The sequence below is a fragment of the Tursiops truncatus genome, chromosome 17, assembly GCF_011762595.2.
Source record: "Tursiops truncatus isolate mTurTru1 chromosome 17, mTurTru1.mat.Y, whole genome shotgun sequence".
NCBI lineage: Eukaryota > Metazoa > Chordata > Mammalia > Artiodactyla > Delphinidae > Tursiops > Tursiops truncatus.
In genome coordinates, this window is record NC_047050.1 from 30,585,838 (window position 1) to 30,612,083 (window position 26,246).

The 26,246-nt window shown below is 36.4% G+C and overlaps 1 protein-coding gene across 1 annotated transcript in view; it reads right to left on the reverse strand.

The window, feature by feature from the left end:
* MMP16 (matrix metallopeptidase 16) overlaps positions 1 to 26,246 on the reverse strand; it is a 342,034-nt gene that overhangs the window by 15,492 nt on the left and 300,296 nt on the right. Inside the window, exon 8 of the mRNA XM_019926341.3 lies at positions 2,615 to 2,765. Coding sequence (XP_019781900.1) covers positions 2,615 to 2,765 — 151 coding nt within the window. The remainder of the gene's footprint in view (positions 1 to 2,614; positions 2,766 to 26,246) is intronic.

Here is a 26,246-nt window from a genome sequence, read left to right on the forward strand (position 1 = left end):
CAAATATAATTTAAAGCTATGCTTTGTTTGTCTAGCAAATTATATAAATGATTCTGATTTTGAATGTTTTTCTAGAGTATTTGTACTTTCCAGCTCATCACAGTACCTATCACTCCCTACTGCTGTATATATTACTCCTATACCCAGCACTGTATATATTATTTGCATGATCCCTTAAAGCAATTGAGTTTTTTACACCAGGACTAAGTTGTCTCTAAAATCCTTTTCTGATCTTAACCTTAGAGAAATAGAAATCTGTTTTACATTTTTTTAAAACAGAAAAATGTCAATGAAATAAGAGGAAGAAATAAATAAAGATAAATGTTTTCAATATTTTCACTCAAAATATACATGGAAAAATATATAAAGTTAAAATTGATAAGTATTGTAAATATATAATGCCTATAAGGAAGAAAAACTCACTGAATTCTCATATAAAAGTGATAAGCAAATTGTTTTTAATGTTTGAGTTAGATAATTTAATGTCTTTTCCATCTACTTTTAATCTAGAATGAATGTATTAATAAATTGTGTGACTTTGGAATTAAGCAATTATACAAATATGAAGTCATCTGTTTATAAAACATCTGTGATTCATGAACTCATATATAAGATCACACACATGGAAATTAGTTGGGATCCTGCTTTAAATATTTTTAAAACCTATAAAAGCAGTTATTTAAGCAGAACTTAAAATCAAACTATTTCTATATATTTTGTTATATTTTGCATGAAGCTTGTCAAGTCAGAAATAAATTTACTAAAACTCCTTTTCTCACTTACTATATCTTTATTCCATTATAAATTTGGTATGTAACCTTCATTGATTTCACTGACTTGAGGTAGCCCACATTTAATTTCTAAACTTAATGTTTTCAAGAAGTGCTAAGTTTTTAGAATGGAAACATTTTTAAAAGTATGGCTAACTGATAATAAAATGGCAGTTTTTATTGTCATCTATGAAACCCTCATTAAAGCTGTTATATGAAAGTTAAGCTTTCATGTTTTGTCTTGTAGAAGTTAATTTCTCCAGGGTGTCTTCTTAGCCTTTTGTTTCTACCCCTTTCTGGGAGTGGGGGTGGGGTGGGGACAATACAGGACTGTATTGAACCTAGTCCTGAAAGAGTACATTCAAGCAATTAAAACCAGCTGAGGAATTAAACTCTAACAACCTGAGGGTTGTTATTTTAAAGAATATAAGTCCACAGATTTATTTTCATTAGGGGTCACCATGCTGTGGCAATTTCTTCATTCTTCTCTTTTCATACTCTAACTACACATATCTTACTGAGAGTCATATACTTTTTTGTGATGATAAGTAGTATCTTCTACATTAATAGAGTTTTTGTTTGATGAATCATTTTGTTTTGTGATTTAGTAAGAAACATTCAGCAAAACCTTAGTTTCATGATAGTGAATTAAAAGCTATGAATATTTTGCCATAGAAATATATACAAATTTAATGTATAAAAAGCTTGTAACAGAATAAAATTATACATTTTTATCCATGGACACAAATGATAGGATCCTTTTGTTCACAGATAAAGCTCAATGTTTTAAGTCACTTGCTATCAAAAATTACAAAGTATAAAATAAACAAGGTTTATATCCTTATTTTTCTCATGAAGTTGGAGACATTTTATAGGGTTACATTATGTTAAGATTATAAGGCGAACTCAATACTAGCTTGTTGCTCATTAAAACCTGTTGTTTTTATGTGTATATGTGCATGTGCGTGCTTTAAATTTACTTGTAAAATAACATATTTAAGTTTTACCTAACAATGAAGGTTACTTATGAGTGTCACATTTTGACCCAACTTGTAATAGTGTAAGTAAAATTTGATTTTTCATCTTTATTTCTTTTTAACCTAATATTAATTTAAAATAATAAAAATATAGCCTTCAGCTTATATTTTATATGTAATATCTGTCAAAAAGTAGGCAGGGGGTGAAATTAGTATGCTTAGTGGCTACTGTATGTCATAAACTAATAGTTAACTTTGTTTTACAAACCCTGTTAGTAATGTCATAAAAGGAAAAGAAATGACAGAAAATAGCAAGAGATATTATACTTCAAGCTAAAAGTGTTTAGTCCAGTGATAGTTTAGTTAGCTCATCGCACCTATCTGCTGGTACCTAAATAAATAGTGTCCTAAGAAATAGAACTCATGACTAAACTGAAAGTATTTGAAAATGTTCAAAATTAACTGTGTGAAAAGTGTAAAAATTTAACTTTAAATATAAAAGCAAAAAAAAAGCCTCTCTTAAAAGTACTTTTTAAGTAAAGTAAGTAAAATTACAAGAAAATGCATTGTAAGGATAAAATACACGACCTATACAGCTTTATAGGCATGTTAAGATTATACAGAAGAGAAAGAATATATACTATATATATACATTCATAAGAAAGTCACATTACTTGGGTATATTAGAGAAAGATTTACCTTGAATATTATTTTAAAATATGTTTAAAAATGGTTGCAATTCTATTAATTCTTGTGCTTATATCTACACAGGTTCTTTCCTCAAATGTACATGCCTATTATAGACTAGATATATTGACTTCTCTAAACATTAGTTAACTGTTTTCCTCATGTGAAGTGTGTACTGACCTGTCCCCCTTGAAGAAATAGGTTTTCCCAACGTCCTCCCACCAAATGGCTGAATCAATACCATGAGGGGGAATTCCGCTTCCAAGAGTAATCAAGTCATGAGGGTAACCAGGTTGAAGAGTCGTGTCCTTGAACACCCAATATTTGTTACCTGTATGAAATAAGTGCAAATGCAGAATACACTAATTTAATGTCAGAAATTAGAATATATCTACTAACACAATGCATTTAAAATTATTTTACATGAAATCCATGAAATAACTTAGTAGCAGTCACACCTGGAATACTGACATTATTTTTGAAACATAAATGTTATTTTCAAAAGTGGACAAAATGAAAACTTACTTAATAATGTAATCAGAATTTGTGTGTTAATTTAAGAAATAAAAAAGATCTAGAACTTGCCCTATTGAAACAGTTTTGAATCAAGGGTCAGGGATTCTTCCTCTAGGAATTAGAGGCCTTATTTTCATTCAAGGCTAAATCATTCCTGTGTGTTGGGCATTCTATATGCCCTCAGATTGCTGTACTGATTACAACCTCTACTCTGTTAAAACACTTCTTCTGGACTGATCCTTTTCTTTTAATATATAAACATTCACAAGTCCATCTAGTTTAATAAAGTCATCCTCTTTTAACATGATGCCCTCTTCTAGCTGTTACACTATCCTTCTCTTTAAGAGTGATGACTGAAGATAGCAAAATTTTAACCCTAAACTTGTTCAGAATTGCCAGAGTACAGCAATACTAAAAAAAAGATGAACTTCAGTCAGCTTTATTACTGTTTTGAAATTATCTACAAACAACACACTTCCTTATGCCCTACAGCCCTGGCAGACTATGTACACCACTCCCATCTTTGGTATGACTCTCAAGTTGTCTGCAACCATTTCTCACTCCACTGAAAGTTGACTTAATACCTATTGTCTACTGAAACCTTTTGTCCTGGAGTCACCAATACCTACAATTTTCCACCCTTATCTATTGACACAGTTGCCCACTTAAAGAACTTTTCTCCCTGAGCTGCTAGAAAACCATTTTGTTTTTGTTGCTCTTTCTTCTCTAGCTGCTTCTCTCTGAGATTCATTTATTTTACTCAGTCCTTGAATGTTGACATTTCCCAAGGCTCTGTTCTCTGCCCTCTTCTCTTTTAATTTTAAATTGTAGAGGGACAGAGTGGTGTCACAAACTCAAATATTTATAAGGGCCAGTCTAGAGATGACAGGAGTGGAGTGGCAGAGGTATTCAAATATTGAGACACATCCTGGATCTTTCTATACTCAAGCAACTTCTTGAGTAACTAACTCCTCTTGAGGTTAATATTTGGCAAAGTAAAACATTATCTTAATATCTTACAAAGTATCCTGTGTCCTTTCTACTAGATGTAAGCCCTTCCTCATTGTTAAAATATTTCAATACTATCTGTAGCTGAGGACTATGATAAACTGTAGCATTCATGTTATACCTAAAGGAATTTAAAAAAATTTAAAACCACTTACTAGCCTAAATCAACACAATACAAATGAACCAAAAAAAACACATCTTCAGGCTAGATTTAGGTAGGAGTCTCTAGTTTGTAATCAGGGTAATCTTATTTACCCCAAGAGTTTCTACTACCATTTGTTATCATTTTAAATTAAAACAACATTTGTTGAGTACCTCCAGTGTCCCAAGTATCATGTTAGGTACCAAGGATACTAAAGAGAACAAGACAGAACTGATCACTACCCTGATCATCCCATACTCAAGTGAATTCAGCAGATGAAAACCAAAAACACAAAAATATAATTATAGTAATTGAAAAACTATTGAATGCTACAAAGGAAACACATCAGGGGTTGAGAAAAAGAAAACATAAGGGGAACTTACTTTAAATAAGGAGATCAGGAAAGCATCTCTGAAGAAGTAACACTTAAGCCAAATTTAAAGAAAGAGAAGAAGGTGATACCTATGCAAAGAATACTGAGAAGAGTGCTCCAAGAAAAGCAGAGTTTTATATGATTAAAGTTGAAATAAGATCCTTGGAATGTAATAAGCAAGAAGATAGTAGCACTGAAAACCTATATGATGGGCTTGGATCTTAGTTTGAGTACACTGGTAAGCCATCAAAGAAATTAAATTAGCAAAGGCATATGGTCTGTTTCCTATTTTCAGAAGATGATCTTTGGTCTTTTTTTGAAAATGGATCTTAGAGTGAAGAGTGGAAATGAGAAGCTCTATCAAAGATCTTTTGCCAGGGAAGAACCCTCAAGATGGAGGAGGAGTAAGACATGGAGCACACCTTCTCCCCACAGATACATTATAAATACATCTACACAAGGAATGACTCCCACAGAACGTCTACTGAATGCTGGCAGAAGACCTCAGACTTCCAAAAGGGCAAGAAAATCTCCATGTAACTGGGTAGGGCAAAAGAAAAAAAAAAAGACAAAGAAATCAGGACAGGACTTGCACCTATGGGAGGGAGCTGTGAAGGGGAGAAGTTTCCTCACACTAGGAAGCCCCCTCACTGGCAGGGACTAGGGGGAGCTTCAGAGCCTCAGAGGAGAGCACAGCAACAGGTGTATGGAGGGAAAAGCAGAGAGAGTCCGGCACAGAGGGTCCCAGCACTCCATAGCCTGAGACATTTGTCTGCTCACCCACCAGAGCAGGTGGAAGCTGGGTTCTGAGACTTGGGCTTCAGAGGTCAGACCCCAGGGAGAGGACTGGGGTTGGTTGCATGAAGACAGCCTGAGGGTCTAGTGTGCCACAAATGAGGGAGTCTGGGAAGAAGCTTGGGCCTGCCAGAGAGTCAAAGAACCATTGTTGGGGGTGCATGAGGAGAGGGGCGGGCCTGCCATAGGAGCTTCTTCTGCTCACAGGCAGAGGACACAGTCTACATGAGCTTCAGGGGTGGGCACGAGCTGCAGCTGCTATCTCAGACCCCAGAGGCAGGAGCTGACTGCTACTGCTGCCACCGCTGCTGCCAAGGGTCCTGTGAGCAAGCACAGCTCACTGCCCACAACTTCCCAGTGGCTTGTGCAGCCCGTCACTGTTGAGGGTTCCACGATCCAAGGCCAACTTCCCCAGGAGAGTGAACAGTGAGCCCCAGGCTACTGCAACTTCCTGCTGGCCTCTGCCACCACAGGCACTCCCCTCACATCTCAATTGTGGCTGCCATATCCATCCCTCTCCCCTGCCTGAGTGAGTAAGTGTGCACTAGTTAGCCACTGCTTTTGCCCCCTCTCACCTGGGCAGGTAAGTGATGGGGCCAAAAGCAAAGCTGAACTGCAGGGGTGGTGTGACCAAAGAAGAGGAATGGAAATCTCTCCATGCAGCTGCAGGAGCAGTAGATTAAATCCCGGCAATTGGCTTAGTAAACCCTACATCTGTAGAATATCTGAATAGACGAGTGTCCCCACAATTGAGGTTGGTCTAGCTTTAACAACTGTGGAGTTTGGGGATAAGGACATGCAGGAGTTGGGCAGGTCAAAGTCTGAGCTGGGCTCACAGTGCCCATGTCAGTTCCAGAGACCTACTTAGAGGTATAGGAGGACTTCCTGGGTAGGCAGAGATTGGCTGTGGCTCACTCTGGAGTCAAGCACAATGACAGCTGAGGCTACAGGAAAATAATAATTATTATTACTATTTTTTATTGTTTTGTTTATTCTGTTGTTCTTTTTCATTATTCTTTTTTTATTTTTTCTTTTCTTTTTTATGTTTTAATAAGTTTTTTTTCTATTTTTACTTCTTTTGTAATATTGTATTTTTTCCTAGTTTTTGTTCCTTTGTTTTGTTTTTATATTTTTAACTATATTTTTAAATTTTTACTTTATTTTTTTGTTGTTTTCCGTTTTTCATTTGTTTTCTTCTTTCTTTTTTTCATCATTTTTGTGTGTTTGTTTTATACTTTGACTTTTTTTAGTTTGCTTTCTGCTTTTGATTTGTTTTTTGTTTTTGTTAGTTTAACTTTTATTGTTTTCATTTTGGGGTTCATTTATTTGTTTGGTTGCTCTCTTCTTTTTTGTTTTCTCTGTTTTGTTTTTCTTTTCTGTTTCTGTGTGTATCTGTATTTCTTTGTGTGTGTTTGTCTGTTTGATTTTGCTATAACCATTTGTCTTGGGGTTTTTCTTTGTCAGTTTGTTTTCTTTATTTTTTTTTCTTCCATGCTATGCAGATTGCAGGGTCTTGGTTCTCTGACCAGGGGTTGGTGTGAGCCTCTGAGGTGGGAGAGCTGAGTCCAGGACACTGGATCACCAGAGAACTCCTGGGCCCAGGGAATATTAATTGGTGAGAGCTCTTCCAGAAGTCTCCATCTCAACAAGAAGACCTGGCCCCACCCAACAGCCAGCGAGTTCCACTGCTGGATATCTCATGCCAAACAACTAGCAAGACAGGAATACACCCCCACACATTAGCAGACAGGCTGCCTAAAGTCATACTAAACTCACAGACACCCCAAAATACAACATCTGGCATGGTCCTGCCCATCAGAGGGACAAGATCCAGCTCCACCCACCAGAATGCAGGTACCAGTCACCCCCCCCACCCCCCCCCACACACACCAGGAAGCCTACACAAGACACTGGACCAACCTCAAACACTGGAAGTAAATACCAAAAGACTGAGGGAATGCAACCTTGCAGCCATGCAGCCTAAAGAAAGAAGGCCCTAAACACAGTAAGTTAAACAAAATGAGAAGACAGAGAAATATGTTGCAGACAAGGGAGCAAGGTAGAAACACACAAAACCAAATAAATGAAGAGGAAATAGGCAGTCTACCTGAAAAAGAATTCAGAGTAATGATCATAAAGATGATCCAAATCTCAGAAATAGAATCAAGAAAATACAGAAACATTTAACAAGGACCTAGAAGAACTAAAGAACAAACAGTGATAAACAACATAATAACTGAAATAAAAAATACTCTAGAAAGAATAGATAGCAGAATAACTGAGGCAGAAGAATGGATAAATGAGCTGTAAGATAGAATGATGGAAATAACTGCCATGGAGCAGAATTAAAAAAAAGAATGAATAGAATTAAGGACCATCTCAGAAACATCTGAGACAATATTAAGTGCACTGACATTCAAATTATAGGGGTACCAGGAGAAGAAGACAAGGAGAAAAGGTTCTGAGAAAATATTTGAAGACATTATAATCAAAAACTTCACTAACATGGGAAAGGAAATAGTCAATCAAGTCCAGGAAGTGCAGAGAGTCCCATACAGGGCAAAGCCAAGAAGAAACATGCCAACACACATATTAATCACACTAACAAAAAGTAAATACAAAGAAAAAATATTAAAAGCAGCAAGGGAAAAGCAACAAAAAATATACAAAGGAAACCCCATAATATTATCAGCTGATTTTTCAGCAGAAACTCTGAAGGCCAGAAGGGAGTGGCAGGATATATTTAAAGTGATGAAAGGGGAAAACCTACAACAAAATTACACTACACAGCAAGGATCTCATTCAGATTTGATAGAGAAATCAAAAGTTTTACAGAAAAGCAAAAGTTAAGAGAATTCAGCACCACCAAACCAGCTTTACAAAAAATGCTAAAGAAATTCTCTAAGCAGGAGACAGAAGAGATAAAAAAAAATCTACAAAAACAAACCCAAAACAATTAAGATAATGATAGTAGGAACATACATATCAATAATTACCTTAAATGTGAATAGATCAAATGCTCAAAACAAAAGACACAGTCTGGCTGAATAGATACAAAATCAAGACCCATATATACGCTGTCTATAAGAGACCAACTTCAGACCTACAGACACATACAGACTGAAAGTGAGGGGATGGAAAAAGATATTCCATGCAACTGGAAATCAAAAGATAGCTGGAGCAGCAATACTCATATCAGATAAAATAGACTTTAAAATAAAGACTGTTACAATAGAAAAGGAAGGACACTATATAATGATAAGGGATCAATCCAAGAAGAAGATATAACAATTATAAATATATATACACTGAACATAGGAGCACCTCAATAAATAAGGGAAATGGTAACATCTCTAAAAGGGGAAGTCGACAGTAACACAATAATAGTAGGGGACTTTTTAACACCCCACTTTCACCAATGGACAGATGATCGAAAATGAAAATAAATAGGGAAACACAAGCTTTAAATGATGGAGTTGACTGATATTTATAGGATATTCCATTCAAAAACAACAGAATAGGGACTTCCCTGATGGCACAGTGGTTAAGAAGCCGCCTGCCAATGCAGGGGACAGGGGTTCGATACCTGGACTGGGAAGATCCCACATAATGCAGAGCAAATAAGCCTGTGAACCACAATTACTAAGCCTGTGAGCCACAACTACTGAGCATGTGTGCCACAACTCCTGAAGCCTGTACGTTTAGAGTCCATGCTCTGCAACAAGAGAAGCCACAGCAATGAAAAGCCCACACACCGCAACAATGAGTAGCCCCCACTCGCCACAACTAGAGAAAGCCCACGCATGGCAATGAAGACCCAAGGCAGCCACAAATAAAATAAATAATTAATTAATTTAAAAAAAAACAAAACAGAATACACTTTCTTCTCAAGTGCACATGAAACATTCTCCAGGATAGATCACAACTTGGGTCACAAATCAAACCTCAGTAAATTTAAGAAAATTGAAATATCAAGCATCTTTTTTGAGCACAATTCTATGAGATTAGAAATAAATTACAGGAAAAAAAGTGTAAAAAACCACAAGCACATAGAGGCTAAATGATACACTACTAAATAACCAAGACATCACTGAAGAAATCAAAGAGGAAATCAAAAAATACCTAGAGACAAATGACAATGAAAACACACTGACCCAAAACCTATGGGATGCAGCAAGAGCAGTTCTAAGAGGGAAGGTTATAGCAATAAAATCCTACCACAAGAAACAAAAAAAACCTCAAGTAAACAATCTAACCTTACACCTAAATAACTAGAGAAAGAAGAACAAAAAAACCCCACAAAGTTAGTAGAAGAAAAGAAATCATAAAGATCAGAGCAGAAATAAATGAAATAGAAACAATGAAAGCAAAAGCAAAGATCAATAAAACTAAAATCTGATTTTTTTAGAAGATAATCAAAATTGAAAAACCTTTAGCCAGACTCATCAAGAAAAGGAGAGAGTGGACTAAAATAAATAAAATTAGAAATAAAAAAGGAGAAGTTACACGGGACACCTCAGAAAGACAAAAGATCGTAAGAGACTACTACAAGCAATTATATGCCAATAAGATGGACAACCTGGAGGAAATGGACAAATTCTTAGAAAGCTATAACTTTCCAAGACTGAACCAGGATGAAATAGAAAATATAAACACACCAATCACATGTAATGAAATTGAAACTGTGATTAAAAATCTTCCAACAAACAAAAGTTCAGGATGAGACGGCTTTACAAGCAAATTCTATGAAACATTTAGGGAAGAGCTAAGACCCATGAATTCTATCAAACATTTAGAGAAGAGCTAAGACCCATCCTTCTCAAACTCTTCCAAAAATTACAGAGGAAGGAACACTCACAACCTCATTCTATGAGGCTACCATCACTCTGATACCTAAACCAGACAAAGATATCACAAAAAAGAAAATTAAAGACCAATATCACTGATGAATATAGACGCAAAAATCCACAACAAAATACTAGCAAACAGAACCCAACAACACATTAAAAGGATCATACATCATGATCAAGTGGGATTTATCCTAGGGATGCAAGGATTCTTAAATATGCACAAATCAATCAATGTGATAGAGAGAGACCTTTAAGATGGTGGAGTAAGATGTAGAGATCACCTTCCTCCCCACAAATACATCAGAAATACACCTACAACAACTCGAACCGAACACATAATGAACAATGGCAGAAGAACTCAGACTTCCCAAAAGGCAAGAAACTCCCCACGTACCTGGGTAGGGCCAAAGAAAAAAGAAAAAACAGAGACAAAAGAATAGGGATGGGACCTGCACCTCTGGGAAGCAGCTGTGAAGGAGAAAAAGTTTCCATACACAAGGAAGCCACTTCACTGACAGAGATGGGGGGTGGCGGGTGGAAAACTTTGGAGCCACAGAGGAGAGAAGAGCAACAGGGGGTTGGAGGGCAAAGCAAAGAGATTCCCACACAGAGGATCCATGCCAACCAGCACTCACCAGCCAGAGAGGCTTGTCTGCTCACCTGCCAGAGTGGGTGGGGGCTGAGAACTGAGGCTCAGGCTTCAGAGGTCAGATCTCAGGGAAAGGACTGGGGTTGGCTGCGTGAACACAGCCTGAAGGGGGTAAGTGTGCCACAGCTAGCCAGAAGGGAGTTTGGGAAAATGTCTGGAACTGCCTAGAGGCAAGAGACCATTGTTTCCGGGTGCGCGAGGAGAGGGGATTCAGAGCACCACCTAAATGAGCTCCAGAGATGGGTGCGAGACACAGCTATCAGCATGGACACCACAGACGGGCATGAAACACTAAGGCTGCTGCTGCGGCCACCAAGAAACCTGTGTGCAAGCACAGGTCACTATCCACACCTCCCTTCCTGGGAACCTGTGCAGCCCACAAGTGCCAGGGTCCCGTGATCCAGGGTCAACTTCCCCAGGAGAACAAATGGCACGCCTCAGGCTGTTGCAATATCATGCTGGCCTCTACCACCACAGGCTTGCCCCACATTCCATATCCCTCCCTCCTCCTCAGTCTGAGTGAGCTAGAGCCCCCTAATCAGCTGCTACTCTAACTCTGTCCTGTCTGAGCAAAGAACAGACGCCCTCAGGCGACCTACAGACAGAGGTGGGGTCAAATACAAGGCTGAAACCCAGGAACTGTGCAAACAAAGAAGAGAAAGAGAAATCTCTCCCAGCAGCCTCAGGAGCAGCGGATTAAATCTCCACAATCAAATTGATGTACCCAACATCTGTGGAATACCTGAATAGACAATAAATCATCCCAAAATTGAGGCAGTGGACTTTGGGAGCAACAGTACACTTGGGGTTTGCTTTCTGCATCCAATTTTTCTCTGGTTTTATGTTTATCTTAGTTTACTATTTAGAGATTATTATCATTGGTAGATTTGTTTATTGATTTGATTGTTCTCTTCCTCCTTTTCTCTTTATATATATATATTTTTTTCTTTTTCCTTTTTCTCTTTGTGTGAGTGTGTATGTGTATGCTTCTTTGTATGAATTTGTCTGTACAGCTTTGTTTTACCATTTGCCCTAGGGTTCTCTCTGTCTGGGTTTTTTTTTTTTGCTTGTTTATTTGATTTGTTTTGTTTTGTTTTGTTTTTTCTTCTTTTAGTATAGCTGTTAGCACTTGTTATAATTGTTGGATTTGTTTTTTTGGTTTGGTTGCTCTCTTTCTTCCTTTTTTTTTCCTTTTTCAATTGACTTTGATTTTTTAATATTTTTAATAATTATTTTTTGGTTTTTATTTTAATAACTTTATTTTATTTTATTCTTTGTTTCTTTTTTTCTCCATTTCCTTCTGAGCCATGTGGCTGACAGGATCCTGGTGCTCCGGCCAGGCGTCAGGGCTGTGTCTCAGAGGTGAGAGAGCCAAGTTCAGGAATTGGTCCACCAAAAACCTCCTGGATCCACATAATATCAGATGGTGGAAGCTCTCCAAGAGATCTCCATCTCAATGCTAAGACCCAACTCCACTCAACAACCAGAAAACTACAGTGCTGGACAAGCTATGCCAAACAACTAGCAACACAGGAACACAACCCCACCCATTAGCAGAGAGGCTGCCTAAAATGATAATAAGGTCACAGACACCCTAAAACACACCACAGGATGTGGACCTCCCTACCAGAAAGACAAGATGCAGCCTCATCCACCAGAACACAGACACTAGTCCCGTCCACCAGGAAGCCTACACAACCCACTGAATCAACATTGTCAACTGGGGGCAGACACCAAAAGCAACAGGAAATATGAACCAGCAGCCTGCAAAAAGGAGACCCCAAACACACTAAGTTAAGCAAAATGAGAAGACAGAGAAACACACAACAGATGAAGGAGCAAGGTAAAAACCCACCAGGCCTAAAAAATGAAGACAAAATAGGCAGTCTACCTGAAAAAGAATTCAGAGTAATGATAGCAAACATGATCCAAAATCTTGGAAATAGAATGCAGAAAATACAAGAAACGTTTAACAAGGACCTAGAAGAAATAAAGAGCAAACAAACAATGATGAACAGCACAATAAATGAAAATAAAAACTCTTTAGAAAGAATCAATAGAATAACTGAAGAAGAATAACGGATAACTGATCTGAAAGATAAAAGAGTGTAAATAACTACTACAGAGCAGAATACAGAAAAAAAGAATCAAAATAATTGAGGACAGTCTTAGAGACTGCTGGGACAACATTAAACACACCAACACTCGAATTATAGGTGTCCAGAAGAAGAAGAGAAAAAGAAAGGGAGTGAGAAAATATTTGAAGAGATTATAGTTGAAAAATCCCTAATATGGGAAAGGAAATAGTCAATCAAGACCAGGAAGCAAAGAAAGTCCCATAGAGGATAAATCCAAGGAGAAACACACAAAGACATATATTAATCAAACTATCAACAATTAAAAACAAAGAAAAAATATTAAAAGCAGCAAGGGAAAAATAACAAACAGGGGAATCCCCATAAGGTTTACAGCTGATCTTTCAGCAGAAACACTGAAAGCAAGAAGGGAGTGGCAAGACATGTTTAAACTGATGAAAGGGAAAACTTACAACCAAGATTACTCTACCCAGCAAGGATCTCATTCAGATTCAATGGAGAAATTAAAACCTTTACAGACAAGCAAAAGCTAAGAGAATTCAGCATCACCAGACCACCTTTAGAACAAATGCTAAAGGAACTTCTCTAGGCAAGAAACACAAGAGAAGGAAAAGACCTACAATAACAAACCCAAAACAATTAAAAAAATGGTAATAGGAACATACATATTGTTAATTACCTTAAATGTAAATGGATTAAATGCTCCAACCAAAAGACATAGACTGACTCAATGGATACAAAAAGGAGACCTGTATATATGTTGTCTACAAGAGACCCACTTAAGAACTAAGGACACATACAATCAAAGTGAGGGGATGGAAAAAGATATTCCATGCAAACAGAAATCAAAAGAAAGCTGGAGTAGCAATTTTCATCTAAGACAAAATGGACTTTAAAATAAAGACTATTACAAGAGACAAAGAAGCAGACTACATAATGATCATGGGATCAGTCCAAGAAAAACATATAACAATTGTAAACATTTATGCAGTCAACTTAGGAGCACCTCAATACATAAGGCAAATGGTAACAGCCCTAAAAGGGGAAGTCAACAGTAACACAATCATAGTAGGGGACTTTAACACTCCACTTTCACCAATGGACGGATCATCCAAAATGAAAATAAATAAGGAAACACAACCTTTAAATTATACATTAATCAAGGTGTACTTAATTGATATTTATAGGACATTCCATCCAAAAACAACAGAATACACTTTCTTCTCAAGTGCTTATGGAATATTCTCCAGGAGAGACCATATCTTGGGTCACAAATCAAGCCTTGGTAAATTTAAGAAAATTGAAATCATATCAAGTATCTTTTCCAACCACAATGCTATGAGACTAGATAATAATTACAGGAAAAAAACTGTAAAAAATACAGACACATGGAGGCTAAACAATACACTACTAAATAACTAAGATGTCACTGAAGAAATCAAAGCAGAAATCAAAAAATACCTAGAGACAAATGACAATGAAAACACAATGACCCAGAACCTATGGTATGCAGCAAAAGCAGTTCTAAGAGGGAAGATTATAGCAATACAATCCCACCTCAAGAAACAAGAAGCTTCTCAAATAAACAACTTAAACTTACACCTAAAGCAATTAGAGAAAGAAAGAAATAAAAAACAAAACCCCAAGGTTACCAGAAGGAAAGAAATCATAAAGATCATATCAGACATAAATGAAAAAGAAATGAAGAAAGCAATAGCAAAAATCAATAAAATTAAAAAACTGGTTCTTTGAGAAGATAAACAAAATTGATAAACCATTAGCCAGACTCATCAAGAAAAAAGGGAGAAGAATAAAATCAACAGAATTAGAACAGAAAAAGGAGAAGTAACAACTGACACTAAGCAACTATATGCCAATAAAATGGACAAGCTGGAAGAAATGGAAAATTCTTAGCAAAGCACAACCTTCTGAGACTGAACCAGGAAGAAATAGAAAATGTAAACAGACCAATCACAGGCACTGAAATTGAAACTGTGATTAAAAATCTTCCAGTAAACAAAAACCCAGGACCAGATGGCTTCACAGGTGAATTCTATCAAACATTTAGAAAAGAGCTAACACCTATCCTTCTCAAACTCTTCCAAAATATAGCAGAGGGAGAAACAGTCCCAAACTCATTCTACAAGGCCACCATCACCCTTATACCAAAACCACAGAAAGATTTTACAAGAAAAGAAATTTACAGACCAATATCACTGATGAACATAGATGTAAAAATCCTCAACAAAATACTAACAAACAGAATCCAACAGCACATGAAAATGATCATACACTGAGATCAAGAGGAGTTTATCCCAGCAATGCAAGGATTCTTCAGTACATGCAAATCAATCAATGTGATAAACCATATTAACAAACTGAAGGAGAAAAAACATATGATCATCTCAATAGATGCAGAAAAAGCTTTCAACAAAATTCAACCATTTATGATAAAAAAATCTCCAGAGAGTAGGCATAGAGGGAACTTATCTCAACATAATAAAGGCCATATATGACAAACCCACAGCCAACATCGGTCTCCATGGTGAAAAACTGAAGCCATTTCCACTAAGATCAGAAACAAGACAAGGTTGTCCACTTTCACCCCTATTATTCAACATAGATTTGGAAGTTTTAGCCATAACAATCAGAGAAGAAAAGGAAATAAAATGAATCCAAGTTGGAAAAGAAGAAGTAAAAGTGTCACTACTTGCAGATGACATGACACTATACATAGAGAATCCTAAAGATGCTACCAGAAAACTACTAGAGCTAATCAATGAATTTGGTAAATTAGCATGATACAAAATTAAGGAAGATGAATGTTTTGCATTCCTATACACTAATGATGAAAAATCTGAAAGAGAGGTTAAGGAAACAGTACCTTTTACCATAGCAAAAAGAAGAATAAAATACCTAGGAATAAACCTACCTAAGGAGACAAAAGACCTGTATGCAGAAAATTATAAGACACTGCTGAAAGTAATTAAAGATGATACAAACAGCTGGAGAGATAGACCATGTTCTTGGATTTGAAGAATCAACACTATGAAAATGACTATACTATCAAAGCAGTCTACAGATTCAATGCAATCCCTATCAAATTACCAATGACATTTTTCACAGAACTAGAACAAAAAGCTTCACAATTTGTATGGAAATAAAAAAGACCCTGAATAGCCAAAGCAATCTTGAGAAAGAAAAATGGAACTGGAGGAATCAGGCTCCCAGACTTCACAGATCAATAGAGATCAATGGAACAGGATAGAAAACCCAGAGATAAACCCCTGCACATATGATCACCTTATTTTTGATAAAGGAGTCAAGAACATACAATGGAGAAAAACAGCCTCTTCAATAAGTGGTGCTGGGAAAACTGGACAGCTACATGTAAAGAATGAAATAAGGACACTCCCTAACACTATATACAAAAAAAACTCAAAATGGAGTGAACACCTAAATGTAAGGCCAGACACTATCAAACTCTTAGAGGAAAACAGAGGCAGAACACTCTATGACATAAATCACAGCAAGATCCTTTTTGACCCACCTCCTAGGGAAATGGAAATCAAAACAAAAATAAACAAATGGGACCTAATGAAACTTAAAAGCATTTGCACTGAAAAGGAAATGATAAACAAGACAAAAAGAGAACCATCAGAATGGGAGAAAATATTTGCAAATGAAACAACTGACAAAAGATTAATCTCCAAAATTTATAAGCAGCTCATGCTGTTCAATATCAAAAAACAAATAAACCAATCCAAAAATGGGCAGAAGACCTAAATAGACATTTTTCCAAAGAAGATATACAGATTGCCAAGAAACACATGAAAGAATGCTCAACATCGCTAATCATTAGAGAAATCCAAATCGAAACTACAATGAGGTATCACCTCACAATAGTCAGAATGGCCATCATCAAAAAATCTACAAACAATAAATGCTGGAATGCATGTGGAGAAAAGGGAACTCCCTTGCCCTGTTGGTGGGAATGTAAATTGATACAGCCACTGTGGAGAACAGTATGGAGGTTCCTTAAAATCTAAAAATAGAACTACCATATGACCCAACAATCCCACTATTGGTCATATACCCTGAAAATACCATAATTCAAGAGTCATGTACCACAATGTTCATTGCAACTCTATTTACAATAGCCAGGACATGAAAGCAACCTAAGTGTCCATCAACAGATGAATGGATAAAGAAGATGTGGCACATATATAAATGGAATATTACTCAGCCATAAATGGAAATGAAATTGAGTTATTTGTAGTGAGGTGGATGGACCTAGAGTCTGTCATCCAGAGTGAAATAAGTCAGAAAGAGAAAAACAAACAATGTATGCTAAGACACATATATGGAATCTAAAAAAAAAAAAGGCTCTGAAGAACCTAGGGGCAAGACAACAATAAAGACACAGACGTAGAGAATGGACTTGAGGACATGGGGAGGGGGAAGTGTAGGCTGTGAGAAAGTGAGAGAGTGGCACGGACTTATATATACTACCAAATGTAAAATAGATAGCTAGTGGGAAGCAGTCCCATAGCACAGAGAGATCAGCTTGTTGCTTTGTGACCACCTACAGGGGTGGGATAGCGCAGGTGGGAGGGAGATAGAAGAGAGAGGAGGTATGGGGATATATGTATATGTATAGCAGGTTCACTTTGTTCTAAAGCAGAAACTAACACCACATTGTAAAGCAATTATACTCCAATAAAGACGTTAAAAGAAAATCAGTGTGATATACCATATTAAAAAATTGAAGAGTAAAAATCATATGATCATGTCAATAGATGCAGAAAAATCTTTTGACAAAATTCAACACTCATTTATGATAAAAACTCTCCAGAATGTGTTCCTAGAGGCAACCTGCCTTAACATAGTAAAGGCCATATATGACAAACCCACAACAACCATCATTCTCAGTGCTGAAAAACTGAAACAATTTCCACTAAGCTCAGGAACAATACAATGATGTCCACTCTCGCTACTATTATTCAACATAGTTTTGCAAGTGCTAGCCATGATAATCAGAGCAGGAAAAGATATAAAAGGAATCCAAATTGGAAAAGAAGAAATAAAAGTGTCACTGTCACAGATGCCATGATACTCTGCATAAAAAATCCTAACGATATCACCAAAAAACTACTAGAGCTCATGAATGAATTTGGTAAAGTTGCAGGATACAATATTAATGCACAGAAATCTCTTGCATTAATATATACTAACAATGAAAGTCAGAAAAAGGAAACAATCCCATTTACCATTGCAACAAAAAGAATAAAATACCTAGGAATAAACCTACCTAAGGAGGTAAAAGACCTGCACTCTGAAAGCTATAACACACTGATGAAAAAAATCAAAGATGACACAAGCAGATGGAAAGATGTACCATGTCCTTGGTTTGGAAGAATGAATATTGTCAAAATGACTATACTGCCCAAAGCAATCTACAGATTTAATGCAATCCCTATCAAATTACCAATGGCATTTCTCAGAGGACTAGAACAAAAAATCTTAAAATCTGTATGGAGACACAAAAGACCCCGAATAGCCAAAGCAATCTTGAGGAAGAAAAATGGAGTTAGAGGAATCAGGCTCCCTGGCTTCAGACTATACTACAAAGCTACAATAATCAAGACAGTATGGTACTGGCACTAAAACAGAAATATAGATCAATGGAACAGGATAGAAAGCCCAGAGTTAAACCCATACACATATGGTCACCTTATCTTTGACAAAGGAGGCAAGAATAGACAATGGAGATAAGATAGCCTCTTCAATAAGTGGTTCTGGGAAAACTGGACAGTTACATGTAAAATAATGAAATTAGAACATTCCCTAATACCATACACAAAAATAAACTTAAAATGGATTAAAGATCTGAATGTAAGACCAGACAGTGTAATACTCTTAGAGGAAAACATAGAAAGAGCCCTCTTTGACATAAATCACAGCAATATCTTTTTTGACCCACCTCCTAGAGTAATGAAAGTAAAAAGAAAACTAATCAAATGGACCTAATGAAGCTTAAAACTTTTGCATGGCAAAGAAACCATAAACAAAATGAAAAGACAACACTCCAAATGGCAGAAAATATTTGCAAATGAAGCAGCATACAAGGAATTATTCTCCAAAATATACAAACAGCATGTGAAGCTCAATATCAAAAAAACAAAACAAAACAAAACAGTCCAATCCAAAAATGGGCGGAAGACGTAAATAGACATTTCTCCATAGAAGACATACAGATGGCCAAGAGGCACATGAAAAGATGCTTAACATCACTAATTATCAGAGACATGCAAATCAAAACTACAATGAGGTATCATATCACACTGGTCAGAATGGCCATCATCAAAAAATCTACAAACATTAAGTGCTGGAGAGGGTGTGGAGAAAAGGGTACCCTCCTACACTGTTGGTGGGAATGTAAATTGATACAGCCACTATGGAGAACAGTATGGAGGTGCTTTAAAAAAGTAAGAATGGAATTACAGTATGACCTAGCAATTCCACTACCAGGCATATATCTTGAGAAAACCATAATTTAAAAAGACACATGAACCCCAATGTTCATTGCAGCACTGTTTACAGCAGCCAGGTCTTGGAAGCAACCTAAATGTCCATCAACAGAGGAATGGATAAAGAAGATGTGGAATATATATACAATGGAATATTACTCAGCCACAAAAAGGAATGAAATTGGGTCTTTTGTAGAGTTGTTGATGGATCTTAAGAGACTGTCATACAGAGTGAAGTAAGTCAGAAAGAGAAAAACAAATATCTTATAGTAATGCATATATGTGGAATCTGGAAAAATGGTACAGATGAACCTGTTTGCAAGGCAGAAATAGAAATACAGATGTAGAGAACCAACTTATGAACACCAAGAGGGGAAACGAGGGTTGGGATGAATTGGGAGATTGGGATTGACATATATACACTAATATTTATAAAATAGATAACTAATGAGAACCTGCTCTATAGCACAGGGTACTCTACTCAGTGTTCTGTGGTGACCTAAATGGAAGGAAATCCAAAAAAGAGGGGGTATATGTAAACATATAGCTGGTTCACTTTGTTGTACAGCAGAAAGTAACACAACATTGTAAAGCAACTATACCCCAATAAAAAGAAAAATAAACTCGCCATGTAAGAGGCTGTCCATACATCCTAAAAAAAGAAAGAAAAGGATCTTTTGCTAGAATTAATTAATTGAATTATTAATCAACAACTTAGTACACATACCAGGCACTGCTTTAGGCCCTAGAGATATGGGAGTGAACAAGAAGGGCAACATCTTGGGCTTCCCAGGTGGCACAGTGGTTGAGAGCCCGCCTGCCGATGCAAGGGACACGGGTTCGTGTCCCTGTCCGGGAAGATCCCACATGCCGCAGAGAGACTGGGCCTGTGAGCCATGGCTGCTGAGCCTGCGCATCCAGAGCCTGTGCTTCGCAATGGGGAGGCCACAACAGTGAGAGGCCTGCGTACCGCCAAAAGAAGAAAAGAAGGGCAACATCTCTACTCATGGAGATTAGATCACAGTGAATGGGTATGGGGAAAACTGATCTTAAATAAGAAAAAGAATGAAGATAATTTCAAAAAGAAAAGTGCTATAAAACAGAAAAAAAAACATTGATATAACAATGTAGTGGTGGATGGGGGGTTTCTTTGTATTGGAGATAGGAAAGATCCCTTTATTTGGGTGACAGATGAATTGTGACTCACATAATTCAAAAGAGCCAACCCATTGAGGATGGTTTGAGGGGGAGGAAATACCAAGAACAAATGTCCCAATGGGAAAAATCTTGTTAAATAGCTAGAACAAAACATTGTAGGAGTATATAGTGAGGATAGAGGTGAGGACCTCTATTTCCATGGCCTTGTCAAAATTTAAACTTTATTGTAAGTGAAATAGGAAGCCACTGAATAATTCAGTTTAAAAGGTTTATTTATTTATTTATTTATTTACTTACTTATTTATAAGTAGTCTCGAATAAGATGGCAGCAATAGAGTTGGAAAGGAATCATGACATATTTTGGAGATGATATTTATAGGCATTGCCGATGGGTTGGCTGTGGGGAATGATGAAAAGATTATATCATGGAAAATCCTGAAGTTCTGACTTTTGTAAATGAGAGAATAATATCGTTACATAAATAGACAAAGATGACTGGGGTGGATATGCTGTTGGGGGTTCAATTCAAAAGTTTGAGAGGTCATTTAGATATCTAAATCAAGAAGTCAAATAGACAATTGGATGTGTGTTTGAAGATAATAGATTTTAAGTCACAAGCATAAATATGGCATTTACTAATTTATGATTTCATGAGATAATACAGGGAAATATATAGAGCATGAAGAGAAACCAGGACTGGGTTTCTAGAAACATGTGATCCCAAAAAAGATCATATAAGGGATGAGGGAAGAGTAGGCAAATAGGAAGGAGTTGGAAGAGACAAGGAAGGAAGACTAAAGTAAAAAAAACCCAAGAATCCAAAAAAGAGAGTGGTCGTAAATGGCTGTCTATAGTCCAAATATATCTTGAAAGCCAAAAATATATACAGTTACCTACAGGGATTTTCTACAAAATTGACCCACGTGCTCAAATTTGAACTCATTAAAAGACCTTTCTTCTTGTTTTTCCCTGTTTGGTATGCTAGTTACTCAGTGGCTCACATCTGAAACCTCCCTGTTCATAGTTTTTCATATCTATTGTATCATTACATTCAGCTGGTTTGATTTTGTAACTCTTCCTTGAACCTGCCCCCTGCAGATCATTCTTCTTGACCCAGGTTCTAGGTATGCTTTTCCATCATCCCTTTTAAAGTCAAGTGTCTTGTCCACAAGCTCTAAGGTAGATCTCATTGTTCTCCATAGCCTCCCTATATATTACCACTCCAAACCTAGAGCCAGTTAAAAGTCTGCAGAGTTATGGAGATATGGGTTAGGAAGATCAGAAGAGATGAGCAGAGCCATTCATGTCTCTTTCTTGTTAATATGATTCAGGGAATATTGGGAGACTTTCCCACCCAGCAGAGGCAACTGAATAGTCATTATGCATTAGGAGGCCTACGAAGCCATGATTCCCTAGGCAAGCATACATTATGAGGAAGAAGGAATCGAGTAATCAGAGAGGTAGATAGAAAGAGAAAAAATAATGGGGTAAATGCAAAGAACAAATAGAAGAGAAACAAGGAGGCCTATTAGAGAGATGGCATGTGTAGCCAGTTTCTGAGCTATGTGACTTCCTGTCACACCCACTCCTAAGCTCAATTAACCTGGTTGGGTTTATTTTTCTTTTTATTGAATGAGACTGTTCAATATAACTTTTTGATCATCCAAACATAACACAGATATTAGGTGTATAAGACCAAGTCCATTGGCCAAAGTCCTGGCTGTTAGCCACTGTATCATATGCCTTCCAGGCTTGTGACTTAAGAGCAGCCCTTTTACTTTATAGCTTGTATTAGTCCAGAAGCCTCCTTCCTTGTTTCCCTGCCTCCAGTCTGCTTGTCTTTTATCTATCTTCTATAAAGTCATTAAAGATATCTCCCTAGAATGTATGCCTGATTTTATCTCTTTTGTTCACATTTTAAAGTGGTTTCCCATTGCATTTGCAATAAAACTCAAACCCAACTATAAGTCATTTCAAGATTCTTCTTAATATGCATCTCTTATTACACATTACATTACATTCTGCTTAGTTACCTTTCTGGAAAACTGGTATGGCTCTTTCAAGACTTAGCTTGACATCATGTCTTTGGAAAGCAGTTCCTAGCTGAGCAAAGTGGGCCTCTTACTTTGCCAGAGTGCTCAGTCTTCACTTTTATCATTTTACTTTGTACTCTGCACTTTAATGAATCACAAGCCCGCCACCCATTATAGACTGTGTACAACTTGAGAACAAACATATCCGATTCCATTTTTCTGTAGCACCTTGTATATAATGCCTGGAAAGTAACAGGTGCTTTATAAATGGTTAGTGATTCAAAGAACCATGTTTAATATTACACAAATAATTGAATACAAAATCCAAAACTTTCATACAAAGGGACAATAAAGATTACATAAACAACATCATGGACTTCAGTCTTGTGTCTTGCTGATAGAAGGAAAATTAATTTTATAACTATCAGCAAGTCTAAGAAAATTTAAAAGCATGACCCAGTACTGTGTGATTATATTTAATTGTATGTTGGGAAATATTATCATAAAAATATACACCTCTCCTGAGCCATTGTTTAATCTGAATACTTTATAAAGAAAAAAACTACACCCAAAAGGCCCAGGTCACTTCCTTGCCAGAGTTAGTGTGATGGAAAATCCACAGAGCTGTTTTCCAGCTTGCTCTATATTTTAGTCATATCTCTGTGGCATTTAAAATGCAAAACCTTACAACAATAGAAGAAAGAGAAAGAAAGTCCTGTTCTGTTAGCCTGTACCTCAGTGACTTATTACATCCATTCCTTTCATCTCAGCTTTAATTACGAAACAGTATATAGTTTCAATGCCTCCCATGCTGGCTACGTAAGAGTAAAACTTTTACCAGCTCAACTCAGTTGGTTGTCTTTTCTTTCAAGCAGAAGCACTCTAGTATGCTTTAGAGCACTTCCATTTGCAGTTCCTAAACTCAGTCCTTTCCATGAAAATTTCTTCACACTCTTTCTAGGCCTTCTAGTGATGTTGCTAGGCTCAAGGTTGCTAGGTCCTGGTACATACAACATGAGAAAATATTCACAGAAACACAGATTTTTATGTGTGTCTCAGGAGAGGACAATGTGTGAAGAAAGACAAAGACTTACAGTTCTTCCAGAAAAGCCTTGTTATTATATAAAAGTATTATTCTGAGGAGAGGGAATTGTAATGTGTTTTGGAAATACTCCCCAATACTGTTGGTCAAAAGTTTTCCATCAATAAAAGAGAAACTATTTGCCCTTCACTTTTAGTGATCAAGGCCTTTGTCTTAAAAGGTCTCAATTAGCTTTAATTTTTTTTTCTTTTAGGAACAAACACTAGGGGATTTTTAAAATGTATTCATTTCTCTTTAAAACACAAAACAAAAAAGAAAACTCATCAGTAAACATTTGCTGTAAGGTTGCATGATGAGATTCCAGCAGTTACATACAAAACAATTTAAAATGAACAACATCTTGCCTGCTGAGTATTTGTGGCATTAGAATTCAAGAAAATAATGCAACAATGATCGTGAGCCATACAGTTAATTCTCCAAGTGCTTATTAAGGAAATGCAATTATACAATTCCTTTTGTATCTTGATGAGGTAAGATTTTCACATGACAAAATTGAAGTGACTTTGTTCCTATTTTTTAGATTTTCAGTAAATATGTAAGATTCATATTCAACTATTTTTTTTTTTTAATAGGAGAAGTGGATTTTTAAACTACCTTACCATCAGACGGTCTGGTTCTCTAGGAAAATATTGCCTCTTTGGCAGAAAGAAGGCATTTACTGCATTTCATATGAGGTTGATTTCTGGAATAAGTGGAAAAAACTGGTCCTTACTGACTTTGTACTTGGCAGAATGCAGAGAAAAATATCAACAAGTCTGAGTTAAAGACAGAGAAGCTTTATAAATAAAACAAATAACCTCAATGAATGTTTGGGGTTTGAAGGGACTTTATAGATCATCTATTCCAATAATTTTTCAACGAGATTCACCAAGCAATGCATCCAGCCAGACAGCCAGCCAGCCAGCCAGCCAGCCAGACAGCTAGCCATCCAATGTATACTTGTTAAGAGCCTATTATAGCCAGACACTGAACTAGGAGCTGTAGATACAACAATGAAGGAAACACACTAGGGTCTTGCTTTTGTGGAGCTGAGAGACCAGCACAAGAAAGAGACACTAAGCAAACAATACCAAAAGGAATTTTTAAATTACATGCTTACTCCTACAAGGAAAAGTATAGTGTCTAATTACTTTTAAGAATTTTTATCAAGAGGACAGTGCTTACTCTGGAGGTTGAGATTATTACTTATTCTCGTAACACCCTTGAACTGAGCCACTGTTACTGAGAGGAGTGCACTGTATTGTTCACATGTACTGGATCAGAAAAAAAATGTTGAGAATTCAGCCTAGCCTAACACATTTATTTTACAAGTCAAAAAAGTTATGTGCTTGAAATCACACAACCAATTGCTAATAGATTTGTACTACAGTCCAGGTCTTTTAATTCAGCGCTTAACTTAATTCCAAATTGACTTTCAAAACAGAACATGTATACACTCTGTCTGGCTCTCAGAATTGCTGATAATTTCCTGCTTCCTTTCCCCTTTATCAACTTTATCAATTCCACATTTATTTTTGGAAGTGTTTACTAATTAATCCACTGTATTATGCTCATGCCTTGCTCATTGTATCCCCATGAATTAGATACCTTTTTTAAATTACCAAGTTTTTAAAACAATCAACTGTATTTCTGTCTCCTCAGAGTCTACAAAACTCTACTTATACATTTATATTTTGTATCTTCTATTACAACAGTGGTCAGTAAACTAGGGCCACCAGCTGCTGCCGGTTTTTGTAAATAAAATTTTATCTGAACACAGACACACCAATTCATTCACATATTGTTTAATCTGCTTTCATCATGTAACAACAGCATTTAGTAATTATGATAGAGACCTTATGGTCCGCAAAGTCAAAAGTATTTACTATGTGACCTTTTACATAAAAAATTAGAACATAATTTCACATTGGCTGGCTTTTCTTCATATAAAATGAGCCTGTACGTGGATTATCCACTAAATTTTAGTGTTCTTTGAGAACCCTATAAATTTTTTTAAAATTATCATAAATAATATATTCTTTATTAGTCTCTGTCATTTAGTGGAACATTCAACAGCTTTGAAATCAGAACTAGGGGATGAATGATCTACCAATTATTAGCTGTGAGATATTGGGCAAGTCACTAAATCTGAGGCTTCCTTTCCTAATTTGTACATAAAATACTAACACCTCTCATAAAAAGTTCTGGAAATAATGATAGATCAAATGTATAATATACCCAAACTGTATTTGGCTCATAGTACCCAATAAATGGTACTTCTTATATAACACAATATTCGGCTGAACAAATTTGCCTTCTACCTACACAAATAAATAATGTCAATAATCAATGATTAAGGACACTGATGTCAATGCCCATTATTTGGATTACCTTTTTTTTTCATTCTTCTTTATTATTTTTTTTCAATATTTTTTAAATTAAAAAATAATTTTAACATCTTTACTGGAGTATAATTGCTTTACATTGTTGTGTTAGTTTCTGCTATATAACAAAGTGAATCATCTATATGTATACTTATATCCCCATATGCTTTCCCCCTATCGTCTCTCTCCCACTCTCC